The sequence below is a fragment of the Plecotus auritus genome, assembly GCF_963455305.1.
Source record: "Plecotus auritus genome assembly, chromosome: 9".
Lineage (NCBI taxonomy): Eukaryota > Metazoa > Chordata > Mammalia > Chiroptera > Vespertilionidae > Plecotus > Plecotus auritus.
Window position 1 is genome coordinate 144,037,368 of NC_137783.1, and position 15,819 is coordinate 144,053,186.

The 15,819-nt window shown below is 38.0% G+C and overlaps 1 protein-coding gene across 1 annotated transcript; it reads right to left on the reverse strand.

Annotated features, from left to right (window-relative positions):
- Positions 1 to 11,641: 11,641 nt before the first annotated feature.
- On the reverse strand, positions 11,642 to 12,619 carry LOC308233199 (casein kinase I-like; the record flags this gene model as incomplete). The annotated part of the gene is made up of 1 exon (XM_080640054.1): positions 11,642 to 12,619. The coding sequence occupies one exon, from the start codon at positions 12,617 to 12,619 to the stop codon at positions 11,642 to 11,644; it is 978 nt and encodes a 325-aa protein (XP_080496180.1).
- Between the last annotated feature and the right edge of the window lie 3,200 nt (positions 12,620 to 15,819).

Consider the following 15,819-nt stretch of genomic DNA (forward strand, 5'->3'; position numbering starts at 1 on the left):
AGAAATTTCCATCAGGCAGAAATCCAGTGTCAGTGTGGAGTTCCTTTTGCTCAAGTATCTTTTTTCATTGGTAACATTGGTCCCATTTCTGAAAACAATTGCCTCATATCTGTTGATAGTTTTATAGTTGTTAGAAGGATATGTATAATTCCTGTCGCTCCAGGAATATCATGTAAAATACAGAAGGGACTAGTGTTGGTGGCAAGAAGTCAAAACAATGTAATCTAATATGAGCCAGACAGTAGCTTCCTGTGGAAGCTTAGAAACTTTCCCTTTCTACAATTTTTTTGACATGGCAAAGAGTACAAAACACACAATTTGGGTAAGGATGAAGGCCATCTAGAAAATGCCAAGCAATATCAGAATAAAAATGAATTTGGAAAATGTACATGGGCTTTGATATTGCACTTGCTTTCAAGAAAGCCATTAAATGTTGCTTTAGTCAAGTCAAAAAAAGGGAACGAGAAAATATTTTATATCAAACACCTTCAATTCCCAAAGTCAAAACTAGGAATATTACATTGGCGTACAGCATAAACCAAAGAAAGAGTTAGAAAAACATTTTATTGTTGTTCCGACTTGGGTATTCCTCTTCAATGAATTGTGTCTGAGAGGAAGAGCATATTATAAATGTCTACCAACACTGCCCAGAAAGAGAATTAAACTCATTTATCTCAATCACTCAATAAGCCAGAGAAATTTTAGGCAGAAATTATAAACTAATGGCATTTTTGTGTATCTGATGTGAATAATAAAATGAAAATACCAGAGGCCAGGTCTGCATATAGAAAGACAACTACATTTGGCTATTGAAAAGATAGACTTTGATGTGACAACAGGCTTTTAAACCAAGATTTAAGAAAACGTGGCTGTTATCTGTTAAATAAAGTAAATACCACTATTATAGGTAAATACTTTTTGAAGCTAGTGGTGATTTCACTGTGTGAAAGGGTAAATAAAATAATTGTCTTAATGATGGCAGGCTGCATAAATATAGCTTCTGACTGGGTTGTTAGTTCAGACTTAAAATATTATATAAATCTTACAAGTCCTTCAAATGTAAGTTCCAATCACACATCACACCTGAGATAGCAATAGCAATCTCTTTTTAAAAGAATGTTTCTCACCCAGCTGGCATGGCTCAGTGGTTAAATGTTGACCTATGAACCAGGAGGTCATGGTTCAATTCCCAGTCAGGGCATATGCCTGGGTTGCAAGCTCAATCCCGGGTGTCGGGTGTGCAGGAGGCAACCCATCAATGATACTCTCTCATCATTGATGTTTCAAAGATCCAGGGAGTAACATTCTGCTAGATTTTTTATAAAGAAAATAGCATCGTGGTCAAATACTTTCAGAAAAGACTGCATTCTGTACTCCCCAATTAAAGAATCACAAAGTTTGGTCATGTATTGAATACTCTAATCTAAGGTATTTTATAGTAAATATGTCTATTTAAGAGGTTGTATATTAACTCAAAGAACATAGTTTATAAAATGTTTTTATTATGTTCTCTTCATAGCACAGTTTCAGCACAAGCCCTGTTATTACAAAAGCATGTTTAGATAGGACACAAAAGAATGCCTACATAAACTCTCAAAAGATTTGAGCATAAAATGAAAAAAAAAATCTTTTTTTTTCTGCTTCTTCCCCCCATTTACCACTGAGCCTACTTCTCATCACCAAAAGACTCATTAATATGACCCACTCAACAAGAACCTCCTACTCTGGGTCTCATTATCTATACTAATAAAAGGGTAATATGCTAATTATACAAGGTCGACCGGCCATCTTCCACACATCCAACTTCCTTCCAGACAAAGCCATGGTGGTGGGGGCCAAGGCAGAGGCAGTTAGGGGCAATCAGGCTGGCAGGGAAGGGCATTTGAGGGCAATATCAGGTCAGCAGGAAAGGGCAGTTCAGGGTGACCAGGCCGGCAGGGGAGGGCAATTGGGGGCGAAATCAGGCTGGCAGAGGAGGGCAGTTGGTGGCAAGATCAGGCTAGCAGGGGAGGGCAGTTAGGGGCGATCAGGCAGGCAGAGGCAGTTAGGGGCAATCAGGCAGGCAGGCAGAGAGGTTAGGGGTGATCAAGAAGGCGGGGGGGCAAGGTAGGGGTGATCAGGCCGGCAGGCAGAGGGGTTAGGTGAAATCAGGCAGACAAACAGGCAGGCGAGTGGTTAGGAACCAGTCGTCCCAGATTGTGAGAGGGATGTCTGACTGCCAGTTCAGGCCTGATCCCAGTCGGACATGCCCTGAGGAGTCCCAGATTGGAGACGGTTCAGGCCAGGCTTAGGAAACCCCCTCTGTGCACGAATTTCATGCACTGGGTCTCTAGTATAACATAGGCTTTAAAATTCCAGCCTTTTGCCTTCAGCTTCTGTAAGAAGAAGGGGACAGAATAGACATTTATTTTTCCACTATAAATTATTCAAACTAAAAACACTAGATTTGTTTTACTTTAAGAGAATATATACTAAAAAACATAGCAACTTCCTTTCTTCATCTCCTCTTTCTATTCCAAAAAACAAAACAAAAACAGAAGAGAAACAAAAAAAATAAACAAACAAAACATAAACCCCCAGAAAGTAGAAATCACTGCAATCAGTTTTTCTTGTTAATAGTTTTCATCTCCATGAATTATACTTGACTCTTGAACTCATGCTTTCTTAGGTATTTTATACTAATATTGCTATCATCAAAATTAGCTAGTTTATTAACATTAATATAGGAAGAGAGCAAAAGGGAGGCCAGACATAAGCATGCCTTAGTGCCTTATCTGAAACACTTCCATATGAATAGGCTTTTTATGAGGGTATTCTGGATCCCTGTGTGTGTGTGTGTGTGTGTGTGTGTGTGCCCGTGCATGTGACATCAGACTGTTAAACTGTCTTTTGCCTCTGGTTACATTTGTTTTATGACTTATTTTGCAGAATATTGCCATCAAACTTTTTCATAATTTTGTCCAACTATAAATTAGAAACTTAGAAAACTGAAACCACTGTTCCCATAACTAAGGTTCCTCTATCTTGGAAAGAACAATGAATTTTTCTTTCTTAACAGATTTACATGTTTATATTCACACATTTTCTAATATACTGTTAGTCAATGTTGCATGTCTAATCACATTATAAGAAGAAGAAGAGATCAGGAAACACTTTTTCTTAATGAAATAATATTTCTTGACCATTTTATGAAGCAATTTAACAAATTAATATTCATTATAAACAGATTCATCTCAAAAGCTGTCACTTGTGAGGTAACTCTGCTATTAAATCCAAATACTGTGCTATAAGGCTCCATTGTAATTAGTAAATGAACCTCAGCTCTTTCTACTATTCGCATCCTGAGTGTAAACTGTCATGTATCCTGATAGCCTTTTAGATTAGATTTACCTCTAAATTAAAAATGTTATCACAAAATGGCAATACTTAAAATAATACTGTAGGACCTGAAAATACATTTACAAACATGATCACGATAATGAAATTCTTTTTGAACAGAAGTTTTTTGTTTGTTTCTATGTTTTTAATTTTTGAGAGATTATGATATGCTTGTTATTCAGGATTCGTCTCTTATGTGGAACGCAAATATTCAAATATAGCTTCATATTTAATTGTACTTAACATTTTAATTATCCTCAATCTTTTATTTGAACAAATATTTATTAAGGACTACCTATAGATCATAAAATTATTATATGGTTGAAATAAAGTGACTGAAGGTAATATTAATGATAGGTTACTTAATATTAATATCTCCCTAGCTCTTTTTCCCTCTTTTTATTTTTGTAATTTTATATATAAAATGGAGTATTAGTATCTTGTACACAATAACTTAAAGGACTGAATAATTCCACTTTGAGATATTCATATGTATGTACATACACATGCTCGTGTAAATTTCACACATATGGGGAAAAGAGTCCTCCTTTTCTCAGAATATCAGCAAAGTAATTCATAGAGGATCTTTTTAATGTACCCTCCAGAATGCATTGTTTATCAAAAACAATATTTATATTGAATTTTTAAAAAATAATTTTATTTTTCAAAGACTCTTAACAAGCAATTAGAATTTTGCCCAAATATAAGCCTAGTAAACCTTCTACAGATTTTCTCCATAAAATAGATGAAATAAATGTCATTTTAAAATTTTTAAATAATTATGATGCAAATTTGAATAGTACTTTTATGGAAAAGCCAAATACTTTTATTTTTCTCACACTAGAGTTAAGGTATTTATTATTTAAGACCTGAAAGTCTTTTTTAATTTTTTTTCTGCAGATGTCATGAGAATTCGATTGTTTGTTTGATCTACTGGCTAAAATCAATCATATTTTACTAAGGTTGATAAAATTTTATGTTTTCAGATATATTTTATTTCTTCATTGCTACAATGCCTCCATAAATGTGCACTATTACTGCTTTATAGAATCAAGAATAAGTCAAGGTAAGGAAATTGTCTAATGATAAACAACTGCATATCTGAAGGTCTAGAGCAGATTGGCAAAATCACATCTAACTTCTTAGATGAAAGAAATGTGATGTCATTACTTTTACAAAGATAAGGAAATTTCTTTCTTAGCATTACAATACACACACACACACACACACACACACGATTCAGACCACATCTGACCATGAGCACTCCAAACTCTCAGGTTCCAGCCATTAGCTTCTATCAAAAGGATTACTGCAGGAGCCCCAATCTGGACCTTGCAGCATCTCCTGTGTCCAAATTTGCCTTCCTGCAATAATTAGCTATAGAGTATCCATAAAGGTCACTTTAAAATATTAAGTGAAAACATCTTATTCCTATGCTCAAAATCTTCCATTTTCTCTCATTTCAGGCAAGGTGAAGTCAAATTCTTAGTGGCCACTCATTTTGTGCATCACCCTTTACCTCTCTTATTTTTACCTACTCAACTCATCCTTCCTCACTACCTGTGCAACACCCCACATACCCACATGCCTCAGCAATATTTCACGTTTTTGTTTCAGGCTGGAAGCCATGTCCCCAGATATCTACAATCTTATCACTTCCATAAAGTCTTTGATCAAATATCTCCTTCTTAATGAGATCCAACCCAAATATCTCAATGAAATTACACCTGCACTCAGCCAACCCTCCAGATTATCATTAATTTACATTCCCTTTTCTTTATCTTTTTCGTTAATAGGTTTACTGAGATATAATTAAAAGATGTAAAATTCATGTTTTAAGTTTACAATTTGATGATTTTAGCATATTTAGATTTGTGCAACCATAACCACCATGTAGTTGTAAGGTGTTTTTATAACCCCAAAAAAGAAACTTCATGTCCATGTATAGTCATTTCTTATTACCAGACCCAGCTCCAGGAAACTGCTAACCTCTTTCTGTCTGTATAACTTGGTCTTTTTGGACATTTCATATAAATGAAATCTTAAAATATATGTTATTTTGTGTGTGGGTTCTTTTACTGAGCATGATGTTTTAGTGTTTTATCAGCCTTTTAGCATATATCTGAATTTATTTCTTTTAAAAATTATTTATTGTTTAAAATATTACATATGTCTCTTTTCCCTCCATTGATCTCTCCCTGGCCACTCCCACCCTATTTCCTTTTTATTGCTGAATAGTATTCCATTGTATGGATATACTACCAATTGTTTATCCATTTACCAGGTGATGGATGTTTGGGTTGTTTCTACTTATTGGCTACTATGAATAATGATGCTATAATTATTCCTGTACAAGTTTTTGTGTGGCCATATATGCTCATTTTTCCCCTATTCTAGTTTTACAACATCCACCACCTTCTTACATATCATACATATTCTATTTATTCTGTTATTTGTTGATTTTTTACCAACCACTAGAATCTAAATTGTGCCTGGACTAGCTCTTAGTGTATAGTAAGGACACAAAATATATGTAGAATGAAAATGCAATCTACACTAATAAAAGAGAAAAACAAATTGACCGTACCTTCGTGATGCCCACCAGCCAATCAGGAGTGAGTATGCAAATTAGCCCAACAAAGATGGAAGGTTAATTTGCATACTCAGGCACCAAGCGGCCGGGGATGGGACGCAGGCTTTCCACACTGTCCCAGCAGCTCCGGGTCTCTGGGCAGTGTGGGAAGGCGGAAAGGCAGCTCCAGGATGGGTGAAGGCAGAAAGGCGGCTCTGGGCCAGAGCGAAGGTGATGCTGGCAGCCAGGGGAAGGAAGGCCCATTCTTGCACGAATCTTTGTGCATCAGGCCTCTAGTGTTCACATAATAGTGTTTCTAGGTAATACATTTTTAACTGGCATATTTTTTTAATGCTTTCACTTTTTCATCAAATATGTATTAACCTATTCTATGCTGTAGAAACCATGTTATTATTGATGTTTATAATAATGGGCAGGACAGAACATTATGATAAAAAGATTCCACAATTAGCCCTAGCTGGTTTGGCTCTGTGGATAGAGTATCAGCTTGTAGACCAGAGGGTCCCAGGTTCGATTCTGGCCAAGGACAGGTACCTTGGTTACAGGCTCCTCCCCAGCCAGGGGCCTGGTCAGCGTTCTGCAGGAGGCAACCAATCAATGTTTTTCTCTCACATCCATGTTTCTGTCTTTCCCTCTCTCTTCCACTCTCTCTAAAAATCAATGAGAAAATACCCTCAGGTGAGGATTAAAAAAAATTCCATAATTGGATAATGGAACTATGTAAATAACTAATCACCAAATGATAAAAAGGAACTATGGTAGGTACAGCACACCCCTAATAATGTCCGTACAATAATCCCCAGAAATTGTAAATATATTATGGTCATGGCAAGGATGAATTAAGGTAACAGATGGATTTAAGATTTCTAATTAGCTCCCCTTAAAATCCTGGGTTATCCAGGCAGGCCCAGTGTGATAACCTGTGTCCTTTATAAGTGATAGAGACAGAACAGCCTGAGAGAGAGCAGGAGGCGGAGGACAGAAACAGTGTCAGAGTAATATGAAGTGAGAAAGACACAATCTACCATCGCTAGCTTTGAAGATGGAAGCGTCAAGGAATTGCACAACCATTCCAAGTTGGTAAAGGCAAAGCCTGGATTGTCCCTTAGAGCTACTAGAAAGGAATGCAGTCCTGCTGACCCCTTCATTTTAGCCTAGCAAGGTCCATTTCAGACTCCTGACCTCCAGACCTGTAAGATAATAATTTGCATTATACAAAGTTTGTAGCACAGCAGCAATAAAAAGCTAATAGAGGAACCACATGCACTTGCTAGACAAGAGGACAAGAGGTGGGGCCTGAATCCCCATTATGTTTGTTAAGCTCTTGTTCTTGTGTGTGCTATATTTAGCACAAAATAAAATTTTCAAAGAAGTATGAGACATGGTCTCTGCTCTTGAGGAAAAAAGTTTACAAACTAGTTGGATTTTCTAATGGGAAAACACAACCATATGGCAGAGATCTTAGAAGCACACAATTGTGCCAACAGGATAATCAACCATCATTTACATGGCCAGCCATCCCAGAGAACTGGCAAGCAAGGAGCATCACTGTAGCAGCTGTTGCCATTGCCCCAAATCCTATGATAGTGACTGAAATAGAAACAAAACAAACAAGCAAATAAAAACCCTCAGAGATCTTGAACTTGTTAAATTGAGAGGCAGCATAGTGTAATCAAAGGGAATACACCTGGATACTAATCTCAACTCTACCCCGCGGTAGGCTTTTGACCTTGGGCAAGTTACCTCAGCATCATATTTTTCCTTATCTCTAAAATGAAGTTGAGCCCTTCCAGCTATTCTCTGGGAACTGGCTGACATCACTTCCAAAATAAGCCAAATATTCTTTTTTTTATGTAAATAAAAGATATAATCAAGGACAATTTTAGTACAGGAAAAAATGTATGTGTGTGATTTACTTAACAATACTCAAATTTATTTATTACTACCTACTTTATGCCAGGTTCTTTTACACTTTTACAAATACATACATTAACACCTCCATATATATGTATACAGGCAGTCCTCTGGTTACGTAAAGGATCTGTTCCTATGGCGCGACGTAACATCATTTTTGCCGTAAGTCAGAACCAACCTACAATAAGCACCTACATCACTCACATGGAGCACATACACAGCAGTAATGAAGTGAAACAGTAAAAAAAAATAAATAAAAGATAACAATTCCTGACCTTTACTTGTGGAAATAAATAATAAAAAACATAAAGCACATATGTACATACTTTGAAATTACGGAACTTTTTTTTATATAAATACTGTAAATGGGAGATGGCGACGTAACCATAAAACGACGTAAGTCGAGTCTAATGTAACCCGAGGACTGTCTGTACATGTATATAATATGTATATATACACACACACAAGCATATATCTAGAGAATATGTAAATTTCTGTAGAAAATATATATGAAGAAAATATATTTAGTAAAGCACCATAAGAGTTTTATAACTAAGTTAGTGTATTTTGGAGATTCTGAAACATAATTGAAAGAAATAAATTTTGACATGGCCACAGTATTAGTCAGGGTTCCCCAAGAAACAGTCTCTATTTATAAAAGCCTAAGAGACAGTTACAGTGGAACAATTGGAACAACCCAAATGACTGGAACGACCAGAACGACCAGAATGACCAATTGCTATGACGCACACTGAGCAGGCAGGCAGGCGAGCAATTAGGGGTGAGCAAGCAGGCAGGTGAGCAGTTAGGGGCAAGCAGGCAGGCAGGCAATTGGTTAGGGACAAGTGGTCCCGGATTGTGAGAGGGTGCGGGCCAGGCTGAGGGATTCCATCCCCCCGCCCCCATGCATGAATTTCGTGCAGCGGGCCTCTAGTATATAAATAGAGAGAGAGGTAAGGAATTATCTCAAGTGATTATGGAGACTGAGAAGTCCCATGATTTTCAACCTGCAAGCTGGACAGCCAGGAAAGGTGATGGTGTATTTCCTGGGGAGCCCAAAAGCCAAGAGACCCATGGAAGAGACCCATGTCCCAACTCAAGGCAAACAGGCAGAAAAATTCTCTACTACTTGGGAGTCCATTATTGATCAAAAGCTATTAATTTCATGGAACTCTCTAGTGGTCTCAGGAATACCCAGGAGATAACTACCCATTTGACAATATTCCTCTTCCACATTATCCATAGTGATTAAAAACATGTTGCTTTATCTGGTGGCCTGGGGGTGGGTGGGTGGGGGAAAGGTTATTTATACAGAACTTTCAAATATGGATAAATTCATTACATCAAAAATTGATTCGCTTTAAAAAACCCACATATACTATCAGACAATTTTTAAGTACTAAGAAGTTGTCATTCTTACATGGCAGATACAGGTCTTCTAAAATTCTAATTCTCACTTGAAATACTAAATTAAGTCATAGGTCACAAATTGCCTACTATTTTTTGTTACAGTGAAAAGCTTATGTTGTTTCTTTTTTTGGGGAAAGTCCACACAGACCTCCTATCTTAACACTCATAGTTCTTCTGTTAGACACTCTTTCAAGTAAAAACGTTATTGCCTGCAAAACGCAGCAGATTGAGCAAAATTCAGTCAACCATACAAGCCTAGATATAACTATTTACTATGATTTGCAGCAAAAATACTTCCCGTTTTGCAACACAGAATACTAAATAAAAGTATTCTAAAGGGTTGATATTTAATAAATTTCATATGGACATTTTTGTGTATAAATGGCATTGTTTTTGCTTGTGTGTAGTAGTGAAGAATACAATAATTACTTAATACAGTCTAGTGTCACTCCCTTTATGGCACTAACAATTTCACCACTTTTATAGCATCAGTATAAATATCAACAATGTGCAAAAAGGACAACAATGTCTAAAAATTATTATAAAAATAGTTTGACCTCACAGATACCCAAAAGGTATGTTAAGGATACTAAACCAAAGCTTCCTGGACCCCACTTTGAGAACCACTTTACTGAAGGGTAGCCAACATGTAACCTGCCCTAAATGTACAGTATGCTTGGAGCATTGGTCAGGTTTTTTCCTAGAAGAACTCCTCTTATGTTTCAACTAAGTTGATTAGAGTTCGGTTAAGAGAGTTGCAGCTATTTATATGAGTAATATAGAAAAAGTATATCATTTTCCTTTAAGTAATTATGTCAAAATTCATTATTCTCTCTAGCATTTCCCCAACATTTTAAAGGGTATTATTAGCCCCATTTTATAGAATAAGAAACTGAGATTACTGTTTGGTGGAAATAATATTAGACTAGGATTTAATTTTAAAATGTCTTAGGATCACATGGGAATTAGAATTCAGGAAAAATATTGTCTTAGATCTATTTTAAGGGAAAAATATATTTATAAGCTCATTATCTCTTACTGATCAACATGGATGACAGTAAAATATCCAGGAGACCTCAGTTCAAACAAACTAGTAACTGTGCTTAACTGAAGGTTGTTGTTAATCCTAACCAATGAAGTGGCTATAGATAATCCTTTTTAAAAGATACCAACTCAAATTCAGTCTTTAAAATGGTATTTTCTACTGAAAATCTATAAAGACCAAAGAAACCTTTTACAAAATAATTTTCTTTACTTTTAAACTTAATGCAATCAATTCTGTTATTCAAATTTTCTTTAATGTAGTTTTCCTTTCCCGCAGTACAATGCATAACTTCATTAGTCTCATTGCTTGCTCTTCTAAACCAATATATTATTATTAGGCTTATTTGTTTACGCTGTACCTGCTCTAGGTTGAAAATTCGTTTTTGAACAAATTCAATATATTTAGAAAAAATGAAATGTCCTAAATTACCATTGTGTTCTTCTTTTGTTTTGTTTTTAGTGAACTTGTAAACAAAAAAGCTCCCATTTCAAAAAAAACAAAAAAAATCTCAAATCATATATATGTTTACAGTGATTACATTTACCTAAGCAATATACATACATGTTCGATTTTAAGATGTTAACTAAATTTCTGTGACAAATACGCTTTTTAATATATATAATATATATATATATATATATATGTATCTCAAGAGCATTACGAAGTTAAATGCAGAGTCCTGAGGATAATCTAGTAGTCACTAAGTTTTTCTTAAGTTTCACTTTAAATGCTGTTATTTCTAACACAGGTAAGCAGGCAGTCTTTCATATGCTCAAACACTGGAATCTCTGGTTGCTACCATATCATCTGGCTTGCAAACAAGAAGCCAACCATTTTAAGAATGTTTTAAGTGAACGAGTAGCAAACCCTAGGGCTTGATAAACCCTAAGAATGCACAATAGTGAGCATATGCAACCATCACAACTGTGGGTGAACACTGTTCATCCCATTCTTCTGAAATGAGATCTCAAAGCTGTCTAGTTAAAAAAGATGTTCACAAAAAATTGGCATATGCACAATTTCTCCACCTATTTGTGTGTGTCAACCATTTAGTTCACTTTTCCACTTGAAAAAATGGAATAGAAAACTGGACACCATGTTTCACTATCTCAGTTAATATTTACAATTACAACAATGCTTCCCAGAGCCAGTTTATACTGAAATTAAGTTCTTTACACCAAAGAAATGGTCGTCCACAACCACTGGCTAGTGTACATATGAACTAAAATGTCTAGATTTGGGGGAGAAACCAAATGCTGCTCCAATCCTCGGCACTACTTCTTCTGTTCCTTGATTCATGCTTAGAAACCTGTGGGGGTTGGGGCCTGCTGACCCTGCCCACTAGAAGAGGCTGCTGATTGTGCTGCTTTCTGCTTTAACGTTGTCCAGTCAAATGTGTAGTCATACTGGTGGTTCAGGGTCCTGAAAAGAATGCGGAAGAGCTGCCTCAGATACATGTAATTCGGGGCTTCTTCAAAGCGCAGCCCACGGCAATAGTTTAAGTACATGGCAAATTCTGCAGGAAACCCCTTACACAATACTTCAACAGGAATGGACATCTTCTTTTCGCTAATCTTCTCATATTTTTGTACCTTTGTGGCAGCCTTCAGTCCTTGCCATGGCAGGCTGGTTCTATTAAAATACATCAAAACATATCCTAACGATTCCATGTCATCTCGGCGACTCTGTTCAACACCAAGGTGTGCATTGATGCTAGCATACCGGGCAGTGCCTGTGAGATTTTTATCTTCTCTGTATGGTATGTGTTGCCTCGTCCTGTTGTCTCTGTACTTTTTGGCCAAACCAAAATCAATAAGGAATAACTTATTACAGTGACGCCCAATGCCCATTAGGAAGTTATCCGGTTTAATGTCTCTGTGTATAAAATTCTTTGTGTGCACATATTCAACTCGACTGATCATCTGGTCAGCTAGCATCAGTATAGTTTTCATGGTGAAGCTTCTTGAACAGAAATTGAAGAGGTCTTCCAGGCTGGGTCCCAGAAGGTCCATGACGAGCACATTGTGGTCCTTCTCCTGCCCGTACCACCGAATGTGGGGGATGCCGACCCCGCCCTGAAGAATCTTATAGAGCTTGCTCTCATACAGCAGCTGCGGGTGCCTGGCCTTCAGAGATTCCAGCTTCACGGCCACCTCCTCGCCATTGGTGATGTTGATCGCCAGATAAATGTCCCCGAAGGAGCCAGACCCGATCTTCCGCACCAGCTTGTATTTCCCGCGGACAGTGAATTCGGCCTGAGAGCTGCTGCAGCTCGCCATCCTGAGAGACGGTCTCCAGCGGGGCTGGCACCAAGCCCGACACCTCGGAGAGGAGGACAGAGGCCTCTGGGCCCGGCCCTGAGCAACTCTGCAGAGGATGGCGGCCGGAAACGGAAACGGAAATGGAAACGGTGGCTCTCGGTGTCACAGGGCCCAGAACCCCCAAGGGGACCCGAATCACCTCCGCTCCGTCAGGCTGCTCCTTTTCGGGCCGCCGTTCCTAAGGGCTTCTCGAGGTTCCCAGGCTGGGCCACTTGGTTTCTGGGCTTTCGTGACGTCGCGGGCTAGAAAAGGGGTGCGTTGAGTTAGGACAGGGTTACCGCTGCCCCCACCGCCGTCGCCTCCCACCCCGAGGCCCCGCTGTCGCTGTTACTCTGCGGCTCTGTCATTTTGTTACTCACCTGGTGATGCCATCTTGTTACGCCACCAACGCCACTGCCATCTTGTTTTTCTGGCTCCACCAACGCAAAATGGTGCCTTCCCTGGAGCTGCTGCTTCCGGGCGCAGAGCACTCTGGGAAAGGAGCGTCAGGCGCTGACCCCGGAGGGGCCGCAGGGAGAAGGAGGGTGGAACCGGCCTGCCAGGAGAGCGTCACAGCTGCGCATGCGTGTTCTCACGGAATTAATTCTTCCGCAGGTGAACCTTCAAAGTGTCCATGTTTTGAATGTATGGGGTTGAATTAGCGCCTCTTCCTTTGGAAAGTGATAGTTCAGAGATGCAAGTGCTTCTTCATTGGTTAGAATGTGGGCCTTTTGTGCGGTCCTTCATGCTCTTGGCATTGCTCTACACCTAAAAATCAGATTTGTGTGTGTATTTTTTTTTTTTTAAGAAGGAACGTTTCTTCACTTTTTTCTGTGCTTCACTCTGTATCCACAATACAACTCGCCCCTCCACTGCAGAGTGGGGAGCCACACCCTGAAGGCAGCCGGGGTGAAGTCTTATGCTCTCACCATGGACCCAATGCAAACTGGTGACCTAAGAGGGCAGAGGCCAGGTCATAAAGCAGCAGTCGCCCAGGATGCCAGAGCAGTGGCCATTGGCCTGATCGTAGTGTGCTTTACTAATTAATACATGGTAACCATTGAGGATACATGGATCAGCACCAGAGTGAAAAGGTACAGTTTATAGAAACTTGACTACTGTCCACTTCAGTGTTTTTTTTTATCTGCAATGACACCCTCATCAAAACTCAGTGGTAACTCTTAACATTTTACTAAGATGAAGTGATTTATTTTAATAAATCAGAAATTGCAACAATGCCATCAAATGCTTTCTATGTCTCCTGGATTCATGCTCCTTTATCATTTTGGAGTCAAATACTTTGTTCCTTTTTTTTTTTTTTTTAAATATATTTTATTGATTTTTTTACAGAGAGGAAGAGAGAGGGATAGAAAGTTAGAAACATCGATGAGAGAGAGACATCGATCAGCTGCCTCCTGCACGCCCCCTACTGGGGATGTGCCCGCAACCCAGGTACATGCCCTTGACCGGAATCGAACCTGGGACCCTTTAGTCCGCAGGCCAATGCTCTATCCACTGAGCCAAACCAGTTAGGGCTACTTTGTTCCTTTTAAAAATTGTTCCATCCACTCATTTATTACACTAAAATGTCTCAGACACTAAAACCTATAGGTATACTTACAAAAAGAGAAATCTGCCAGCAAAGAATTTTAATCTAATTTTGGTAATTTATACACATTGTAAATGCTATATGAAAATGCAATAGTGCCAGATAACATCTTTTTGATGATGTTTGTCAGATATAACCTTTGGTACATCAAGTCTATAAATGTACCTAATTAGCTTGTGGGAGATTAAGAAATGAAATTTCTAAGGTATTATTTATTGGCAGTCTATCCATAGTAGTGGAGTTAGCTCCCTGAAAGTGCCTTCAGTTCTTAAAAACATGCTGAAATGCACCCTTTTAATAAGTCACTCAACCCCCCACCCCAGCCCCACCTTTACCACCTGAAAAATATTCAGAGGACACATTATTGAACAAGCTCCTTGACAGTTCCATGTATTTCCAATGAATAGATGCTTCTTAGTCCCCATTGTTTGCCATGTTCACAGGACTCGGTTAATGAAATGGCTAATTAGATTTCTGTAATCCTGTAGTCATTGTGTTTGAGGTGACATTTTGTTGGTATTTCTCTTGTGGCTCCTTCAGTGTAATAGGAAATATTTTCCATTAGCCAACTTGGCTCTTGTTATTTTGCTGGAATAGCAGTTCCCTCTGTCTGTATAATGAAATCATTGCCCTCCTAAATACAGCTCTGCCACTCAGCATTTAAATAGAAAAGAATAGGAAAGTGATCATCTGATTAGTCAAACAGGCCCATGTTCAAAATCCGTTTCCGAAATCAAATAGAATTGGATTGAGTTCAGTGTGGAGGAATGACTTAGGTATTATTACATACTATAGGACATATTCATTGACTAGCAGAATGGGAAGGATTTAAAGTTCTAAATTCTTATTCTTATTATCTGTAAGAACCAAATTCTTGAAAAAGTAGGGGCAAGAAGACTAATTTAGGCTGCTTTTTTAGACTCTTAAAAACTGTATTACATCCAAGAACTGAAAGATCATGACCAATGCCACAATTCAAGTACTCCATACAAATTATTTAAAATACTGGAATGCTAATAGTGCAATTTAGAACTTGATAATTGTTTTGTATAGAAATAAAAGGGATTTATATATTTGAATTTTAATTAATATAAATTTATTTTCTATAAGTTTTAATAATTTTCATTTCGAACCACCTTTTGATTAGTGCAGAAATACATTTTGAGAGTCACCTCCAACCAATTGTTTTCAGCTCTTCACTTCTGAAAGTCAGAAAATCAGCAATGAACTAGCTCTAAACAATACTCCTCTGAATGCCAACTAGTCAACAACAGTTTCATTCTAGTAGCCACAACTCTATAGATTATGCCTACTTAGCTATACCTTTAGAAGTAAAGTTAGCAAATTCCTAAACACCATGCTTCCCTGAATATTTATATAAGATCAATAGTCTACTATGCTCAGAGAGACTATGCCTGACCAGCATAGCCCTCCATTATTATAGTGAACTATAAAATCAGCTTTGTCTTTTTATTTCAGATATGGAGTGGTTATTTCATCATCCTTCAGACCCCACTACACACTTGCATTATGTTTCTCCAGAGAAATAGAGACAAAGATATATCTATCT